Here is an 18,907-nt window from a genome sequence, read left to right on the forward strand (position 1 = left end):
TAATCCATGGTTTAACCCACTCCTTCACACCACAGACCCCAGACTGCTTTTCTGAACTAATGCATTCTATTGTCATCTGCTAGTTGCTTATATTTGCATTTGCCCTGGTTACTTTAGAATTGCATAATACCACAATTCACAAAAAAAATGAATCATCATCTCAAAATTGGTGTGCAAAGGTGTAATAGTAACAAGAAATTACATGTAAATTATACAACATGAAATAAGCTGTTCAATAGAAGTAATGAATGAACTCCATTACAGAGATAAACTGTGAGCCTGTCTGTCCTGAGACGAGTAGACAACAGCTATGAATAACCTGAAAAAGAAGGTAAAAATGTGTACAAGAAAGCAGGCACCAGGGAGTAATGCTCATTGAATTTTGTCACACCAGTGATTCTATTGTCCTGGCATCCAGATTACTATCCATTAACACTTTGGTCAAGACTTCCTCATTGTTTTCCAATAAACCACTCTCACTTTCCAACCTCACTCTTAAACCAATTGACTGTCACCTGCAGAAGCACAAAATAAATCTTCCTAGGACAAAATTGTCAAAATTTGAGGCAAAAAAGGTGAAAAGATATCAAGACGAGAGCTATCACTCATCCTCACTGCAAAGAACAGGCACAATTACACTCTCACTGATGAGATATAAACCCAGCTTCAAAATTAATTGAAAACCTTGTAGTTAGACGAGGAGCAAGAAAAGCAATTGATAGAGTGCCCTTCTCAAAACCATTGCACTGCTCACAATGTGACCAACATTTAAAATTTGTGACAAACTATGAAGGAAAAGTAGTCAACCAATGTGCACCAAAAATATGAGAGAGATTTCTCATGAAGCTCATTTTCAAAGAGACATTTAATCTGATTAAACTACGAAACTTTAAAAGATTACCATAAGGTGGCAATATCCAAGGTGCTCAACAGGTGAATGGATCCAGAAATCGCAGTCAATAGATCAACAGTGGGATACTGCTAAGCTTTAAACACAACTGAGATTCACAATCTGATGAAAGTTGAACAACTTTATACTAAGTGAAACAAGCCAGACCCAAAAGGACCCATCTTGTGTGACTGCATCAGTGTGAAGTATCTGATTCACACGGGCAGAAAGTGGAGCAGAAATGCCCAAGGAGTGAGTGGGGGATGGGAGATATTGGTCATTGCCATTTGAGATGACAAAAAAAAGTTCTGTGAATGTACTCAATGCCAGTTAACTGTAAACTTATTATTAAGGTGTTAAATTTGTCATGCTGATATTTGGTAGCGCAGCATGATAAACTTCTGCTTACAATACCAGCATTCATTGTCACAGTGCCAGTTCAAGTCCCAGCTGCTTCACTTCCAATGCAGCTTCCTGTTAATGTGTCTGGGAAGAAAATGGAAGATGGCCCAAGTGTCTGGGACCCTGCACCCATATAGGAGACCAGAATAGGGCATCTGGCTCCTGACTTCAACCTGGCCCAGCCCTGGCTATTGTGGTCATCTGGGAAGTAACCCAATGCAAAACAGAAAGAGGTATGTGGAACAGATGCTAAACAAGCTCTGGCCACAGGACAGACAAGGAAAGGATCATCATACGAAAGGGAGGCACTGCTTCCTGCAGCAGCACAGACCTCGCTCAGGGAAACCAGCAAGGCCCAGGCCTCCAGACCCTGATCTGTGCCATGGGAGGAGTGGGAACTGAAATGGGTGCTCTGGGTGGCCTGCAAAAAAGGTTTCTGCCTGTTTTCAAAGCAAGGAACAAACACTTTAAAGAACCACCCCTCTGGATACATGCAATGTGCCCCAATGATCTCTTGGGATTTGCAACAGTGTGGTTCTTTCATTTTGGAACCTACAGAACAGCATTTCTTTTTTAAAAAAAAAAATGATTTTTTCATTTTTATTTGAAAGGCAGATTTATAGAGGGAAGCAGAAACAGAGAGGAAAAGACATCTTCCATCTGCTGGTTCACCCCCGCCCAAATGGCCTCAATGGCCAGAGCTGAGCTGATCCAAAGCCAGAAGCATCTTCCAGGTCTCCCATGTGGGAGCAGGTTCTTGGACCATCCAAGCCTTGGACCATCCTCCACTGCTTTCCCAGGTCATAAGTAAGGAACTGGAGAAAGCAGAATAGCTGGGACATGAACTAGTGCCTATGTGAGTTGCCAGCACTAGCAGATGGAATATTAGCTCACGGAGCCACAGAGCAGCATTTCTGATGATTAAACATCAGGATCTATTCAGACTGAAGAGCAGTGTCAGTAGCCCACTCACCTTGGAAAACACATTCCAACACCACCCTTGGACATGAAGAGGTGGCTCCCAGTGCCAGTCAAGGATGTTCAACCACCCAGCTCTCAGCTGTCTTCTAAAAATAGTCTTTAGAAAGAACTCGCTCCATAATTTCTGGGTCTGTGTTGGATATGAAAGGCTGGAAATGTCTGCCCAAAGTCCCCAATAGCTTGTAATTCTGACAGGCCCAATGGGCAGGCAGCCAGGGCCCTCTCCACAACTGACCTCACACCTGAGCTCTCCTCTCGCAGAAGGAAAGCGATCGCTGGAATTAGCTCTGTCATTTGATTTGTACCTTTGTTGAAGATACGCATATTCGTGGCATAAAAGGTCAGACATTCACGAAAGATTCAAAAGCAGCAGTGTTATGTGCCTCACCTGCCTGTCCTAATCCCATCTTTCCAGAGGCCACCTCTTTCACCTTTTTTACATCATCTGTTCATTCTTCCCTGTCTCCAATAACTCTTACTACTGGGTTTTTTTTTTTTTCTCTCCATTTTGGATGGCTCGCTATTGGCTCCCAACGACACACATCAGGAAGAATTGAGTGTATAAATATATACACGTTGCCTCTGACTCTCATTTTCCCACCGTCTTCGGCAAGGTGGTCCAACAGCACGCACTCTGCCTGTCTGTCTGAGGGCTATGCACACCCCGTGCGTTGCACACTAACACTGTCCTCTGGCACCATGTTCTGCTTTCCCTGGAACTGATGACTTGACTTTCTTAGTAACTCCTGTTTCTGTGTATCTGTACCATACCTTCTTCCCAAATGCTTTTCCAGAGGTTTAATTTCTGCTTTAGCTCATCGGAGGATAGGCAGTGGCGTGTCTGTTTGGGAAATCCTTCCTGCCTCACCCTGATCCAGAGAGTCTCTAAGAGCCGAATCTTTACTGAAGTTCTGGAATTCTCATCCTGTTTTGGGATTCCTTTTACCTCTCTCCTGGATTTCATGTCATTCTTTTGATGGGTTATTTCCTTATTTGGGTGCACAAGGGAAAGTGGGAAATAAACTTTCTGAGGTTTTACGGGTCGGTCATTACATATCTTACCCTTGGGGAAGGCAATTGGCAATGGAACATATATATATATTTTGCAGAGTTTGGAAGGCATTCCTCATCTTCTCACCCCCAAGGGTGCTGTTGCTGGTGGTGTTTGTATTCTCAGTCCCTCCTGCCTTACCTGTTCTGTTTGCCCTCTCACAATCAAGTTGAACCCTTCTCTGGGTGCACAATGCTTTGAGATTTTGAGATGCTGCTCCTTGAGGCATGCTCTGATTTCTTTGTTTTCTCAAAAAGCGTATGGCTGTATTTGATTCAATAGTTAAACCTTCAGGTTTTGAGGTGCTTTATGGAACTAATTTTTCATAATTCCCCTCAGTCTATTTCTTCCTCTATGTCTTTCTAGATCTCCTTTTAGGCACATGTCGCATCCACTGGTTTAATTCTCTAATCTCGTACCCATGTCTGCTTTTTGTTCTTTGCAGCCCCTGTTAATGTTTTGCTTCTGTTGTTCTGGTTTTTTGTTTTCAAAATATTTTTATGGCCTGTTCTTTTTGTATATTTGTATTAATTTCTCAGTTCTGAACTCTCAGAAAGTATCAGTAGTATTTTTTTTTTCTAACATTTCTTCTGCTCCCTACCCTGTGTCTTGTTCTGTTTCCTTTTGCGCTTGGTTGGCTGTTTTGGGTTTTAGTAGGAGCTGCACCACTCACATTCCTGGTACCCTTCGGCTGGCTGCTGATTTTGACATCACTGTACCTTTGCGGATGTACTGTCTTCATGAGGAGCAGAATGGACAGTGGGTACCTGCCTTTCTGTATGTCAGCCTCCCCTTTCTTGATATTTAACCAACTATTTTTTATCATTTCTTTATTCTTCTTTATTGCGTGCATGTCTGGAGTGCCTGTAATAACCAGGTCAGGGTAACTGGGAAATCTATCCTCTCAGACACGTCTCTCCTCCCTACCTGAATGGCAGCAGGCCGCTCTATCCCTCTTGGTCGGCACTCAGAAAACCACCATCTGCAGCGGAGAGCCAGTTTCTACTAAACAGCTGGCATCAGCTGGGTGCATGCAAGGCCCAGCTGGATCCTGAATAGACTGCCAACCTGCTGGCACCGAATGCCGCAAGGCTCTCCTCACCACAAGCAGGCCTGGGCTCCGTGATGCCACTTGCCTTATGCTTGGGCGCTGCCCACTTCAAGCTGGTCTTCGACTCCCTCCGTTCCCACTCAGCAGCCTGCACTCCAGTTTCTAAAAGCCATGTCTGTGCTCCATTAGCTCTGCCTCGTTTTTAAAAGAAATCCTGTCCATCATTTCCAAAGTACTTCACACAGGCTGGGGGCAAGTACATGAGCTCCATCTGCCATGCATAGTCAGAGTACATGTTTATAATCTTATTACCAAATTTTTGTAATGTGTTGAAAGTGATCTGTGGTTCATGGATGCACCTGAATTCCTGGGGTTTCCCAGGCCAGCAATATAGCACCTTAGCTGCTAACTCATTAGAAGTACAAATTCTTTTTTTTTTTTTTAAGATTTATTTACTTTTATTACAAAGTCAGATATACAGAGAGGAGGAGAGAGACAGGGGAAGATCTTCCGTCCAATGATTCACTCCCCAAGTGAGCCACAACGGCCAGTGCTGTGCCGATCCGTAGCCAGGAGCCAGGAACTTCCTCCAGTTCTCCCATGCAGGCGCAGGAACCTAAGGCTTTGGGCCGTCCTCAACTGCTTTCCCAGACCACAAGCAGGGAGCTGGATGGGAGGTGGAGCTGCCAGGATTAGAACCGGCACCCATATGGGATCCCAGGGCACGTTCAAGGTGAGGACTTTAGCTGCTAGGCCATGCCGCCGGGCCCAGAAGTACAAATTCTTTTGAAAAATATTTCAGATCTTTTGCCCATTCTTCACTGGAAGCTTTAGAATTAGTGGTGGTTGTTGTTTCAGTTCTTCGATCCTTTGTCAGATAAACAATTTGCAAATATTTTTCTCCCATTCTCTTGGTTATCTCCTTGTTTTGTTAATTATTTCCTTTGTTGTACAAAGCTTCTTTTAGAAAAAGACTTTTGGTGATGCTTGTTATGAAAAAAAAACATTTTTTTAAGTCAGAATTAGAGGTATTTGAAAGGGAAAGATACAATGAGGCCTTGTCAGGCACCTTATCTCCTTGCCAGGCTGGGAGAGGTGCCTCCTACTCCCTTCCAGCTGGGGACCCTCCACCAAGTCCCTGTACCTTGGAGGTTGCCAGGGTCTCAGCCACACACAGCCCTCCCCTCCCCATCTCGTCTTGCACCCCCTTGACCTTCCCTGCCTGCCTGCACCTGTCTCCTTGCCTTGTTGTTTTTCTCTGCCACCTTGAAGATGTTCTTGGCCCCGTTTTCATCAGGAACAAGCCCAGTGACTTCGCTCCCTCCTGAGCGCTGCCCATCACTGACGCTCCTCCTCTGTCTTCCTACCCAGGACTGTCTTTACTGTCATTTACACATTTGAAGCATTGCTCAAGATTGTGGCCAGGGGATTTTGTCTGAATGAGTTCACATACCTGCGAGACCCTTGGAACTGGCTTGACTTTAGTGTCATTACCCTGGCGTGAGTATTCCCTGGTGCTGATGACATGAGTGGGGTAAGGGGGGGGGGGGAAGGGGAGTCACATGATATTTGCAGGTGGTCCAGGCTTGTATGCTGGAGCCATTTCCTCATCTCAGCTGTGCTTTCTTCTGTACTCCCTTAGGGCCAGGGACTTTGTTGCCCCAGAGTGCTACTTTGGGGACCACTTCTCAGGGTCAGCCCTACAGGCCCAGAAAGTTAGATGTCAAATCCAAGCCCTCTGCATGAACCAAACAGGACCTGGAGTTGTACCCACTGGCAAGGCCTTCTTGTGGGCATTCAGCAAGGAGATGGATTGGCCAAGCCTGCATGTATGCAGAACCATCTGTCTACATACCACTCAAGGTCTCCTTAACTATCACATCTTTTCTGGTGGTCCATTGACCAACCCAGAAGTGTCAGTCCAAGAACAGTGGTGTTTCTGGGTTCCCGGCTTTGTCCCTAGACTCATGTGACCCCAGGTTGTCCTCAGATAGATTGTCTGCATTCCCAGGACCCTCTTCTTGCACAGATGTTGACTGCCTTCTGGTTCCACAGATACGTGGCCATAGCCAAGGACCTCCGTGGTATCTCTGGCCTGCGGACATTCAGAGTTCTCAGGGCACTGAAAACAGTTTCTGTGATCCCAGGTGAGCACATGGAATCATAGGGTGTGCGTTGGCTTTCACAAGATCCCTGTGAGGTTCTAGAAGGATTGCTGTCACCATGAAGAGGCCAGGCATTAGCCGGACACCTCACATCCCGATTTACCTAGGCCAGCACTCTGCCCACACTCCATGTGGCCTCACCAGTGAAAAATGAAAAGACCATGTCCTCACCTTATCCTCTCTCTGCGGGGTTTGGTTTTCATCCAAGCGTCACATTTGCATGTGAGGGGGAGCAGAAGAAGAAAGAAGTCTGGGGTTCTGGTATCTCCTCCATTTCTGTATATCTAAGAGCTTGAGCCCCAACCTTGTCTTTGGACCTGCAGATGATAAAAGAATCAGAGAGTTCCTAGTTACAGGGAACTCATACACAAAGGTAATCCCTTAAGATCCATGGTCAGGGCCTCCTTTACCTTCTCTTGTCCACATTGGCTGGGCCACTGCTTCTCACCTCCCACCAGGTAGATGATGGGGATGATGAAACTAGAGAACAGGTGCAGGACGCTGTGCTCCGCTCATGGCCTACTGCAACACCTTCCTTGCCCCATCCGCTGTAAAACAAAAATACTGGTCCTGGAATGCGTGTCTCTTCTGGTCTTCCACATGGACTCTTGCAGGGAGCCATTCAAAAGCCTTTGCCAGACTTCTCTGCACAAACCTGCAAGGAAGGTTACAACTCTCAGCAGGGAAGACCCTGATGCATGGTTGGACTCCCTGGCCTAACCAGATTCTGTCTCTGCAGCTATCCACCTTGCTTCCTGTTCCAGAACCCACCTGTGGCTCCGCAGAAGCTCCAGACCTTCCATACCTGCTCACCTCTCAACTTGAGCCATGCTGCTGCTTGCCAGGGCCTGTCTTCCTCTCATCATCCAACTCACATTCATTCCTCAGGGCTCTCCCACAGACTCGCCTCCCCAAGGAGACTCCTGGATCTTTCCAGACTTCCCCACCCCCACCACATTTTCACACTGAGTGTCAAGTGGGGACTGCTGCTTTGATGGTCCCCTGGGGCTTTTCTCCCAGTGTCAGACACACCCACTGCATGTTGGCACATGTAGCGCCCAGTGAAGTATTTGTCCAGCAACATGACAAGCCCAGGAGAGACCCGAGATGGCTTGCTTGGACAGAGCTCTTCCTGCTGGCTGTGATTATCCCTCCAACCAGGCAGGGTCCCCTTTGTGGCCAGCTGTGCCCAGCTGTAAGGAACTCTTGTTTAGATTCCCTGTGTTCTACCCCAGGAAATTCTCCCAGTATGGCCAGAGAAAAAGAGAGAGAGAAAGAAAGAGAGAGAGAAACAGAAACACACACACACACACACACACACACACACATGAGTGAGGCTCATATGCCCCAAGCCTCAAGTTGCCTCCTAGAACTTCGGTGAGGGCAGGAAAACAGATGCCAAACAACTGAAGTACAATTAGCAGCCTTGCCCCTAACACATGCATGAACATGGTCTGCACTCAACAACATGTGTTTAAGATGAACTGCTAATGTGAGGAACATGTCAGCCTTAATATGATGATAAGTACCCTGTACGATCTTGTCCTACCATAAAGCCTGTAGTCCTGCCTGCTCCTGACTGCCTGCCTGCCTCTCAAGGCAGTTGCAAGGTTCAAGGGGAGATGCTGGACTGGACACTTCCCTGGACTTTGTGTGGGTGGGAGAGTTGAAGCTGCGTATGGCCCTCATACACGTGGGAGTGTCACCAATGTCCGCCCACAGGACTAAAGGTCATCGTGGGAGCCCTGATCCACTCGGTGAGGAAGCTAGCTGATGTGACCATTCTCACCATCTTCTGCCTGAGTGTCTTTGCTCTGGTGGGCCTGCAGCTTTTCAAGGGCAACCTCAAGAACAAATGCATCAAGAATGTCTCTGCCCTCTACGAAGAGGCCAACTACTCACTTGATGCAGCAGGTGAGTCGGGTATCTGCCGCAGGGAACAAGAATGCAGTCAGGACCTAGGGATGCTACCAACCCTGGGACAGGGAAGAGGGGAGTGGAGTTGAGGGTTCTGCACACCTGCACAGGCCAACACAAGTGTTTTGAGTCCTCTTGCCTGCTGATTGGCTTCTTCCAAGTTATGTCTTACGTATGTCCCCCAGTATCCCTACAGCAAGGAAGTAAACTGCGCTGTTCAGGCCTGTTCCATCTGCCTGCTTAGCTCCTCCTCCAAGCTGTGATTGAGTTCACAGACACCAGCCACCCCAATGTCTTCTTGGAGGGTTCCAGGCCATCGGTGGGGGGGCAGGGGGTGGCATTCAGCACTTTCTTTCTTTGGCAGAGAACCAAATCAAGAAGTCAGGCACGAATGAACCTTTACTGTGCGGAAATGGATCTGATGCAGGGTGAGTACTGATGTGACCGCACCCAGACACAGCAGTCATTTTTGCCCAGCGTTGGGATGAGGCGGGGGAGGTAGAGAGCAGAAACTGGCTCTCAAGGCCCCAGGAAAATGTGGCAATGAATAAAGCATGACCCATGTCCTCACACAATACCAGGATTTCGTGACTTCATATGCAGCTCAAGACTTTGCTCCATCCTGGGAAGGAATTGGCTGGGCATGGACTGCTCATCCACATCCAGACAATGGACTGATGAGCTGAGAGCATTGGCTGTCATGGCAAAGGCAGGCTTCCAAGGGGGAAAAATGGAAGTATGCATGAGCTTTTGAGGGGTAGTTTAACACTGGAACAGTGGCATACTTTCTACTTCTGTTGACCAAAGGAAGTCACAGGTAAGTCCAAGAGATGGGAAAGCAGACTTCATTTCACCAAGGAAGGAGTCAGATGGCCAAGAGTCATCCATGTGGGGAGAGGCAGGATTGCAGGCATTTTTGCAAAAGGTCTACTCCAGGGAGAACCTACCATATAGCCATGTCAAAATTTCTACCTTGAATCAGCACAGTCCACTCTATTGTATGAGTTTCATTAGTACTGTATAACGGAGGAAGAAGCGCATGCATCAGGCTGTGCAATTTCAGATTCTTACAGAGGTCAGAGACGTAGCCAATGAGTGGGAGGCCAGATGGGAACCATAGCAACCAAGAGTCCATGCCCCCAATAAAGGGGCAGCCACTGCTCTGCTAGGCTCTGGGTTGCCGTGGAAATGTGGGTCCACTACTTCCAGCTCTCCTGACATTTGAAAGAAAAACAGGAAATCTAAATTTTTATGTGAACTCTCTCAACTATAAATTTCACTGCAAATTTGATGAAGTTGTCTATTTTGGAGGCCAAACAAAATATTTCCATGGCCAAATTCAGCCTATATGTTTCCAGTTTGAGACCTCTCACACACACATTTAAAACGCCATAAAGTGTGGAATAAGCATTGTACTAGAGGTTCGAGGGGCTGGCAAAAAGACATGGTAAATAACAAGATCAGGGAAGACTTTCTGGGGCAGTAGCTAAGGTGAACATTTCAGAACTCCTTAGCTTTGCCTGCTGTGCTGTCCACTGGGAGTGAGACGGACAGAAAGTGTTCAGGCAGCACGCCAGAAACTCCCATCTTTCCCACCCACCTCCAACTGACTTCTCTACGCAAAAGTTTTACAGTTTCTTTGTATGTAAAGGATTGTTGAGACGATTCTATTATATTCTTTGTATAGCACTTAGGTTAAGGAGAGGCACACAGGAACTGCTCAGTGAGTAGGACCTGTCATTCCCCATTGTTAGATATAATGATCAGTGAACGGGGCTAATGTGAGGGCTCCTTTGATAGGCAGCTCTGCAGATAATCCAACAAGCTCAGCATTTTTGCTACCAAGTTGCTCTTTCCTGGTGCAAACTTGTAAAGCACCTGACATGTGATGGGATTATGTTTAAGCCATCTGCTGACCTTCCCCAGCTACTACCTGATTGGCGTCTTCAATTCATGGATGAGAAAGACTGTGTTAGACCACATGTCTTAGGTCATCAGCAAAAAAAGAAAAACTCTGATCACTGACTTCAAATCCTGATGTCAACCTGCAACTCCAGCCTGCCCGGCCCCCACCAAGCAAGCAGCCACACCATCTTGACCTTCTCTGTTCTTGCTGCAGCCACTGCCCTGTTGGTTCTATCTGCCTTAAAACTTCTCAGAACCCAGATTTTGACTACACCAGCTTCGATTCCTTTGCGTGGGCTTTTCTCTCTCTGTTCCGCCTCATGACACAGGACTCCTGGGAACGCCTCTACCAGCAGGTATTGATCTGCATTTCCCGATGTGGGCTTGGTTGGATGATGGGGGGTCAGCTACATGGAAGGTCTCGCGTTAAGCCCAGGGTGCTAAGGTACAGGTCTCTTTTCTTTCCCTTGAATCTGCAGACCCTGAGAGCTTCCGGGAAATTTTATATGATCTTTTTCGTGCTTGTAATCTTCCTGGGCTCTTTCTACCTGGTCAACTTGATCTTGGCTGTGGTCACCATGGCATATGAGGAGCAAAACCAGGCAACCATGGCTGAAATTGAAGCAAAGGAGAAGAAGTTCCAGGAGGCCCTCGAGGTTCTCCGAAAAGAACAGGAGGTTGGTGAAGCGCAGGAGACTGGATTCAATTGTAGGCAGCATTGTTGGACAAAAGTCTGGACCAGCACTTAGATTAAGGTTATTACTCTAGGACACTGTAGGGGAGACTCTAAGATCAGATTTTCTCAAGGAAGAGCCTACATAAAGGTACTTGTACAAGTATCCTTAAGGAGTGCTCTCAAGAGAAGGGACATGAAGGAAGCAGGGGTGGAGGTTTCTCTTGGTTTTTGTTTACCATAACAAGGTACCCAAAACAGGCTACTTATGAAGAAAAGAGGCCTGTTTAAATCACTGTTCTGGGAATCCAAGAGCATGATTTCTGCATTGCTTCAGCTCTGTAGAGGTTTCTTAGCTAACTCACATCATGGTGAAGGGCAGTTGTGGAACCACAAGCATGAGTTAGTAAGCCCATTTTGAAGCAGGTAGTCGGAAGGTTGGATGGAAACTGACTTAGGTTTCTATAGCAATCCTCTCTTTAGAACCACCAAGAGGTCCACAAGAATTATCTTAGTCCCTTTTGAGTACATTCCTCCAGTAATCAAAATAGGCTCCATCATTTAAAGGGTCCATGAAGTCGCTTGTTGCCACACTAGGGAATTGGGGCCCAATACATAAACCCTTAGGGATGAACCACAGCCAAACTATAGCAGGGTGAAACTAAGCACTGTGGTCTCAGCTGGAAGCTAACTTTAGCTTGGCCCCATGGCAAGCTCTGCAGTAGAAAATGCAGGTGACCCTGCCTGCGAGCAAGAAGGATGACCACTGACATGCCCGTACTCACCCTAGTGGCAGGCAGCCTCCTGCAATATGCTGAAAGTTTGAGTCAATCCATTGCTGTCACTGAGGTCTTGTTTGTGAGAAACCATCCACTGATTCTGAGCTCTGGATGAGGAGGCAAGCCAGAGATGGCCATTTTGGCATGTCTTAATCCCGCTACCACCCAGGTTCCTCACCTTTGACCTCCTCTACTTCAGATCCGTCATGTTAGGAGGACACATTTATGCTAGTGCTCATTAAAAACAGACCAGCAGCTGCAGCTGCTGTTTTCTCTCTGCAGGTTCTGACAGCGCTGGGGGTAGACACCGCCTCCCTCCACTCCCACAGTGGGTCACCTTTAGCCTCCAAAAATGCCAATGAGAGAAGGCACAGAACAAAGCCAAGAGTATCAGAGGGCTCCACGGATGACAACAAGGCACCCCAATCTGATCATTACAATCAGCGCAGGATGGTAAGTAGCTCCTGTTTGGCTTGAAAGATTAGCTGCCTCTCTGGATGCCCTGGCCAATGGGAGAAGCTGGAGGCATGAGATTAGGAGGATGTTTTAGAAGTATAGACACCCCCTACCAAAGTATAGACACCCCCTACCAAATGGTGGCATAAACAAAAAAGGAGGGGGAACATGGTGGTTAAAGAAAATGGATAAGTTGCAAGAATTTTCATTGAGGAATGAGGTGAAGAATAAGATTGGGATCTTGGGATGTGGAAAAGGGAGAGAGAGATCCAAGACCACTCCGGAGTTGCAGGGCTGGAAGGGATGCCCTGTCTGTGGTGCTGAAATCATACCCTGGCTGCTTTCTGGCCCCATGCCTCAGGTCCCACAGCTCTAGGTGTCATGTTTTGCTGGCACCTGTCTTTGCGACACACTCCAGCCTGAATATAGCTACAGGACCTCACCTAAGACCCTGTAGCAACTCTCACCCCTTCATAACTTGCTACCTCCCATTCCAATGTTCACATTCAAAATCCTTCTCCAATTTTCTTCCCTCTGCCTGTGTGGCTTAATATACCCTTCTCATGGACCTGAATTATAACCCCCTCTTTGTGGGAGTATATTTTTAACAAATAATACGCAAAAGTGGGGGGTCAATGTGGCTTTTCTGGGTTCTAGTCCTTCTTTCCCACATCCCAGGCTTGGTTGTGGGGGAAGAAGAACCTCACACCTTTAACCCTAAATTTATGTGCACTTCATACAGAGAAATACTCACTTAACTCTGGACTTAATTGCACACCCACACCAAAGCATTGAGCTATACCTGTGCCCTGCTCTCTCTTGCTCTGCCTCTTTTGAGAAACAGCTGACATACACAGCCTGCAACTTATGTGATGTTCTACAGGGTGTTTGACCGGGCCTCCAACAAACATAGACTAGGATGAATTAGTTTCCAGAGCAATGTCAGTGAGACTCTGAACTGGGCTATGATGTCTACCATGGAGTTGACCCCATAGAGATTAACAACTGCAACTATGTGGCCAATGTGCTTATTCATCTAGTGAGGTTTACCTTCCGGAAGAAAAAAAGAGAAGCTGTGTCTCATCTTCACTCAACAATACTAGTGCTTAATACACAGATATGACTAAACGTGGTTTCTTTCCAGAAGCCTGCCACTTGGGTGGAGAAGGCTCTACAAAAGCAGTCGTGTGTCAGATACTGTATTAAAAGTGTATGTGTAGAGTTATGAGGAATACAATGATATTTCAAAAAGTGTGTGGAAGTTAAGCTAAGGCATATTTGTCCCATGGCAAAAAAAAAAAAAAACTTTGAAGGCCACATATAGTTTTTTTCAAATTGTATGTTTCCATCAACTTTTTTGAAGACCCCCCCCATTAGCCACACTCTTATGAGGGTGGGAAAGGAAAAATGGATATGAGTGATAATTGGAGACATAGGAAGAGTTTGAGAGGAGTATTTGAAGGGCAGAAACAAAGGATGTATATATACAAAGACAGACATTTGAGTATTTCTTGCTTATTGGTTTATTTAATAAAAAGAGAGAGGACAAGATCTCCCATCTACTAGGTCACTCCCCGATACCTGCAGCAGCTGGGACTAAGCCAAAGCCAGGAGCCGAGATACACAATCCTGGTCTCTCATGTGACAAGTACCCAGACACTTTAGTCATCACCTCTTGCCTCCCAGGGTGTGAATTAGCAAGCAGCTGGAATCAGGAACAGAGCTGGGATTCAATCACTGGCATTCTGTTATAGGATGCAGTCATCTCACACAGCATTCTGATTGCTGTACCAAATGCCTATCCATGGACATTTCTTTACGGCTAACAGATTTGGGGGAAGGTATCCACTTCCTCCTCTGACTATGCTCCTCTCGTTAAACAGACCTTAGGCAGTTTATATATAAAGCCGTTGCTCTTGGCAATGGCACGGTGTTTGGGTGTAAGACATGGGAGACAAGGTATTTTCAAAAACTCACATGAGACCAGTTGGCCTTCTTGAATAATGCATTTTAGGTTCATCTTAGTTTTTAAGTTCAGAGATGATTGTCTGCCATTTTTCAAAAAGAAATTCTAAAGTAATTAGTGACCAACTATTCATGGGTTGTCCAATACCGGATCCAGTCGTCTTAGTACCTTCATGGGTTTGCTTGGTGTTAAAGTGCAGGTAATTTTATGTTTTGACCTTTTACACGGACTTGCCAATTCTGATCTTTTGCTTCCAAACTAAGAAAACATTAGATTTGTATGAGTGATGTGGTCCTTAGGCATGTATTCTAGGCAAAGAATGCTTTATTCTACAGTGGGTGGGCATGTGGCAGTGTTTACTGAAGAGGACTGGACTCCAAATTGTGCAGCATGGACATTTCAGTCCTATGGAATAAGGGGAGAAACAAGAAAAACCCTAACTGTCATGATATCTTAGCAATTTAGTAAATAAAAGACATTCAGGAAGGAGAGGGAATCAAGTAGTGTAATCAGAATTTAATTGTAAGTCAATGTTTATATTTTATAAATATTAAGTATGTATTGAGGTAAGAATTAGTAGTTTGTTTCGGTCATGCTCCCACCTTGGTCATGGGAACTGGCCGATCCCACATTCTCTCAGGGGACCCTGAGTCTGTGAATTAGCTCTTTTCCTCTGATGGTGGTAAGCCACACAGTTCCCTCAGCGAAAGATTTTGATGGGAATTGCTTATTGATTTGGAGGAATGGCATTATTCTTCCAGGAAACTAGACTACAACTCTTCTTTCAATCTCTCGTTGTTTATGGTTCAAAGCCTGTCTCAAGGGATCCTACAAGTTCATTACACAATAAAACTCTTGTCTCTGGCTTTGCAACACAAATGCTTACATTCATACAGCGTGGATCTAATGAATTGTACAACCTAATTTTCAGAAAATAAAGTGCACTCATTCATATTTCAATACTGTGTGCATATTAGATTCTCCTTGGGTCATAACTTCACCAGAGAAGTTGGTGAAGGGAATGTAACCCTATGGCCAATTGATCCATCCAGTTGATGAGTTGTCCTCTGACATGCCCCTGGCCGTGATAACCTATATGCTGATATTACACACTCTGTCATCTCTTCTCTTTTCTGGCCTTCCCCAAGTATGTTCAGAATATTCTTGTTCCCTGTCCACTGCCTTGTCTACCTAGAGCAAGCTTTGAATTTTGCCTTTATTTAGCAAGGGAAGGTCACAATGAGCCTGAGCATATGTGAGAAGGTGGAGAAAATTATCAGGTAATACATTTGTTGGAGGACTAGCCTCCAGCCTGCTTCTTCTCTACTTCTTTTGGGGGCAATGCCCAGTCTTTCCTAGGCCTCAACTCTGGAATACGTCGGGCTAGCCATGGCAGTGTGTATCACTACCGAGCCCCTGGCCGAGATGCCTCATTCCATGATGGGATCCCAGATGATGGAGTCTTTCACGGAGATCAGGAAAGCCATCGGAGCTCTCTGCTGCTGAGCAGAGATGCTAGCCAGCAAGGCCCCCTCCCTAGGAGCCCACTCACTCAACGCCCCAATCCTGGCACAGGGCATGGAGAAGATGGACATCTCGTGTTGCCCGCTGGTGAACCCATCCCTGGAGCTCCAGAAGTCTCGGTGAGTTTGTGAATGCCTTCCAGATAGAGACCTTGGGCCAAAAAACCCTGAGTACCACTACTGAAAGTATTCTAACTTGTACTATGCCTCCAGTGCCAGTAATGATGCTTTTCATCTTCCCTCTGGCTAACAAAGGAGACAGAGCAAATTTTAGACTTACAAAGAGGTTATTATATGATTACACTTACTTAGACACGTTATTTAAAGATTTATTTGTTTGTTTGGTTGTTTATTTATTTATGTATTTATTTATTTATTTGAAAGTTACAAAGGGACAGAGTGAGATCTTTGAGCTACTGGTACACTCCCCAAATGACTGCAATAGCGACAGCTTAGTCAGTCCGAAGCCAGGAACCAGGACCTTCTTCCAGGTCTTCCATGTGGGTGCAGAGGCTAAAAAACTTGGACCATCTTCCGCCGCTTTCCAAGGCACATTAGCAGGGAGCTGGATTGGAAGTGGAGCAGCCAGGACTAGAACCAGGCACCCAGATGAGATGATAACACTGAGGCGGTAACCTTTACCCATTTCACTACAGCCCTGGCGCATTCAGATAAGTTTTACAGAGTTGCCTCAATTCTAATTGAATGTCACGTGATTCAGGGTTTCAGCCAGAAACAGACTGATTGCTTAATGGGCAAGTAGAGAGAATTTCAATAAAGAATTTACATGTATGTAGGCTGGGCTTGGACAACTAGTGAGGCTCCTAGATGCCGCTGAAGACCTGGTTGGCCACAGTATCCTAATCCTGTCTCTGTCTCTGCAGGTGTTTGATGCAGCCCAAAAGAAGGCTTTCTTGTCAGCGGAATACTTGGATGAGCCCTTCCGAACCCAAAGGGCAATGAGCGTTGTCAGCATCATGACCTCTGTGATCGAGGGTAAGAGCTTCCCATGGGAACATGCATCCACTGGATTGTGGTGAGCACCCCCGTGAGCAGCAGAAGAAAGGCCCCCAACTTGTGTCAGTGGACACTTCTCTGTGTCCAGGGATCCAAAATATCCCAGATATCCCTCCCCTATCTGCTTTTTCATCTGCATCTTTTTTCCCAAATCACAGGAATCCAATGAATGACATGCTCTGGAGCATCTCTTGCTGCACGGCACATCTGCTCTGGAGCAGGTGTTCTCTGTATCGACAGAACTAGGTCTTACAGAGAGAGCTGTCAGGCACCAGAGAAATCCAGGCACCTCGCCAGGAGATTAATAATCAAATCCCCTAACGTGACCAAATTATCCTGCTTTTCATGGCTGTAACTTTCATGACTATAAATTGAATTCTACCACAAACCCCATTAAAAGGTAACTGGAGTAAATTTAACCAGTCATTTCCACTAAATTTTTGTGAATTCTGATTCTGATACTAGAGTGGGAATCCACTCAGTCTCCCCAGGGCTGTGTTGAAGTTCCAGGTGCTCATACCAACCCAAGGATGGCAGAAAAGAGTGGCACAGAGTCCAGACCACGTGCCCACCCAAGTGCCCATGGTGCACAGGTTCACCCCTCACCTGAGTGGGGTTTTTCTGTTGTAGCCTTTATTCTGCCTCAGGCTGTGGATGAGGTGGCCTTGATCACATCCAGTCATAAGCCTCCCCCTGTTCGGAGCTAGAAGAAAGATAAGGGAAGTCTGAATGTTGAGGAAGTTGGGCTCTTTCCTCCAAAACCTGAAATAAACCCTCGCTTAGGTAGAGGGTGTGTCATGCAACAGAAACCCCTAACATGATGGAGGAACTTGAAAGAAGAGCATATGTGGGCCTCTTTGTAGGCCAGTCAAGAAACAGATAACCTTAGAAAGAGACCAAAAAGCCAAGCATGGCACAGGAACCGATCAGTAGTATTCCTGGGTAGAGACAGCCCCACGCAGCCTTTAGAGAGTGCTGCACGATGCAGAATAGGAGGAGAGTTGCTGTGTGATGACTTCCCCATCACCATGAAGGTTCCGGATGAAAGTGAGTGAGAAGTGAAGATGGAAAAAGCCATCCATGACTCTCCCATCAGAGACCACATGGAAACCACAACTCAAGTCAAGTGCACTTGGCAGTGACTAAAGAGCATCTCAAGCCTCCTACAAACATGACTTCCTCAATCTCGGGCACAGCCTTGGAACTAACTGGAATAAAAATATCCAGGGTGGGATTGTAGTGCAGCCAAGAGGAAAAGAAAGATGCTAAGTTGCATTTCTCACCACCTGTACTCCTCCTTTTCTAAAAGTGCATCATCAGAGAAAGGGACAGGTGGACAGAGATATTCTGTAAACTGATTCACTCCATCCAAATACCAGGCAAGACCAAGAATCCTTAACTTCATCCAGATCTCCCACATGGATGGTGAGAACACACATAACTGTACTATCACTGCTGCCTCTCAGAGTGTGCATCAGCAGGAAGTTGGATAGGAAGCAAAGAAACAAATATGGGATGGCGGTGTCCCAGGCAGCGACTTAACTGCTGCACCAAATGCTCTTACCACTCTTAAACAACAATGGGTGTAGACTCATATTATTTTCCTCACTAATAATTATTTAATAGGCACTTTTGATTGTAGTGGTATCTGCAATCCTAACATTTTTATGGCTAGATAGAACTTCACAATGTTGCTATGCCTGTAAGTTTCATTGCCTAAGGTGGGTTGTTTTTTTTTTTTTTTTTTTTTTTTTTTTGCTGTTTTCCCTCAAACCACAAGTAATAAGTCTGCCTTTTCATGTGTTCTCTAGAACTGTCACAGTTCTTTCCTTCTTGTCATTTGTTCACTTAGCTGTAACCGTCATGGTACACTTGCCGTTATGGATCTGGTGTTCTTACGAGCTCCAGGGTTCCTTAATGAACATGATGGAAGTAGCTGTTGGGGAAGCCCACATCCTGAGGTGCAAAGGCACCCAGAGCATAAACACAAGTAGAATTTGAGCAGTGATAAGAACTGGGAGAAGAAAGAAAGCGATGGGCAGGAAGCCAACAGCAGGGAGAAGAAAGGGCAGTTTTAGATGTAATGTGTGAGAGAAAGACCCTTATGGATAAGGAGAGCAAAAATTAAGCTA

General features: G+C 45.9%; 1 protein-coding gene across 6 annotated transcripts in view; it reads left to right on the forward strand.

Annotated features, from left to right (window-relative positions):
* The window catches only part of SCN5A (sodium voltage-gated channel alpha subunit 5), a 159,328-nt gene that overhangs the window by 12,957 nt on the left and 127,464 nt on the right, over window positions 1–18,907 (forward strand). For 2 of the 6 annotated variants that reach the window (XM_058657199.1, XM_058657200.1), the window contains exons 4-12: window positions 5,746–5,874; window positions 6,430–6,521; window positions 8,262–8,462; window positions 8,821–8,884; window positions 10,576–10,717; window positions 10,841–11,038; window positions 12,096–12,266; window positions 15,585–15,878; window positions 16,643–16,754. In XM_058657199.1, coding sequence (XP_058513182.1) covers window positions 5,746–5,874; window positions 6,430–6,521; window positions 8,262–8,462; window positions 8,821–8,884; window positions 10,576–10,717; window positions 10,841–11,038; window positions 12,096–12,266; window positions 15,585–15,878; window positions 16,643–16,754 — 1,403 coding nt within the window. Of the gene's footprint in view, window positions 1–5,745; window positions 5,875–6,429; window positions 6,522–8,261; window positions 8,463–8,820; window positions 8,885–10,575; window positions 10,718–10,840; window positions 11,039–12,095; window positions 12,267–15,584; window positions 15,879–16,642; window positions 16,755–18,907 lie in introns of those variants that run through there. The other 4 variants (XM_058657201.1, XM_058657202.1, XM_058657203.1 and 1 more) reach the window with 3 other exon arrangements.

Source organism: Ochotona princeps, chromosome 30 (assembly GCF_030435755.1).
Source record: "Ochotona princeps isolate mOchPri1 chromosome 30, mOchPri1.hap1, whole genome shotgun sequence".
Classification (NCBI taxonomy): Eukaryota; Metazoa; Chordata; class Mammalia; order Lagomorpha; family Ochotonidae; genus Ochotona; species Ochotona princeps.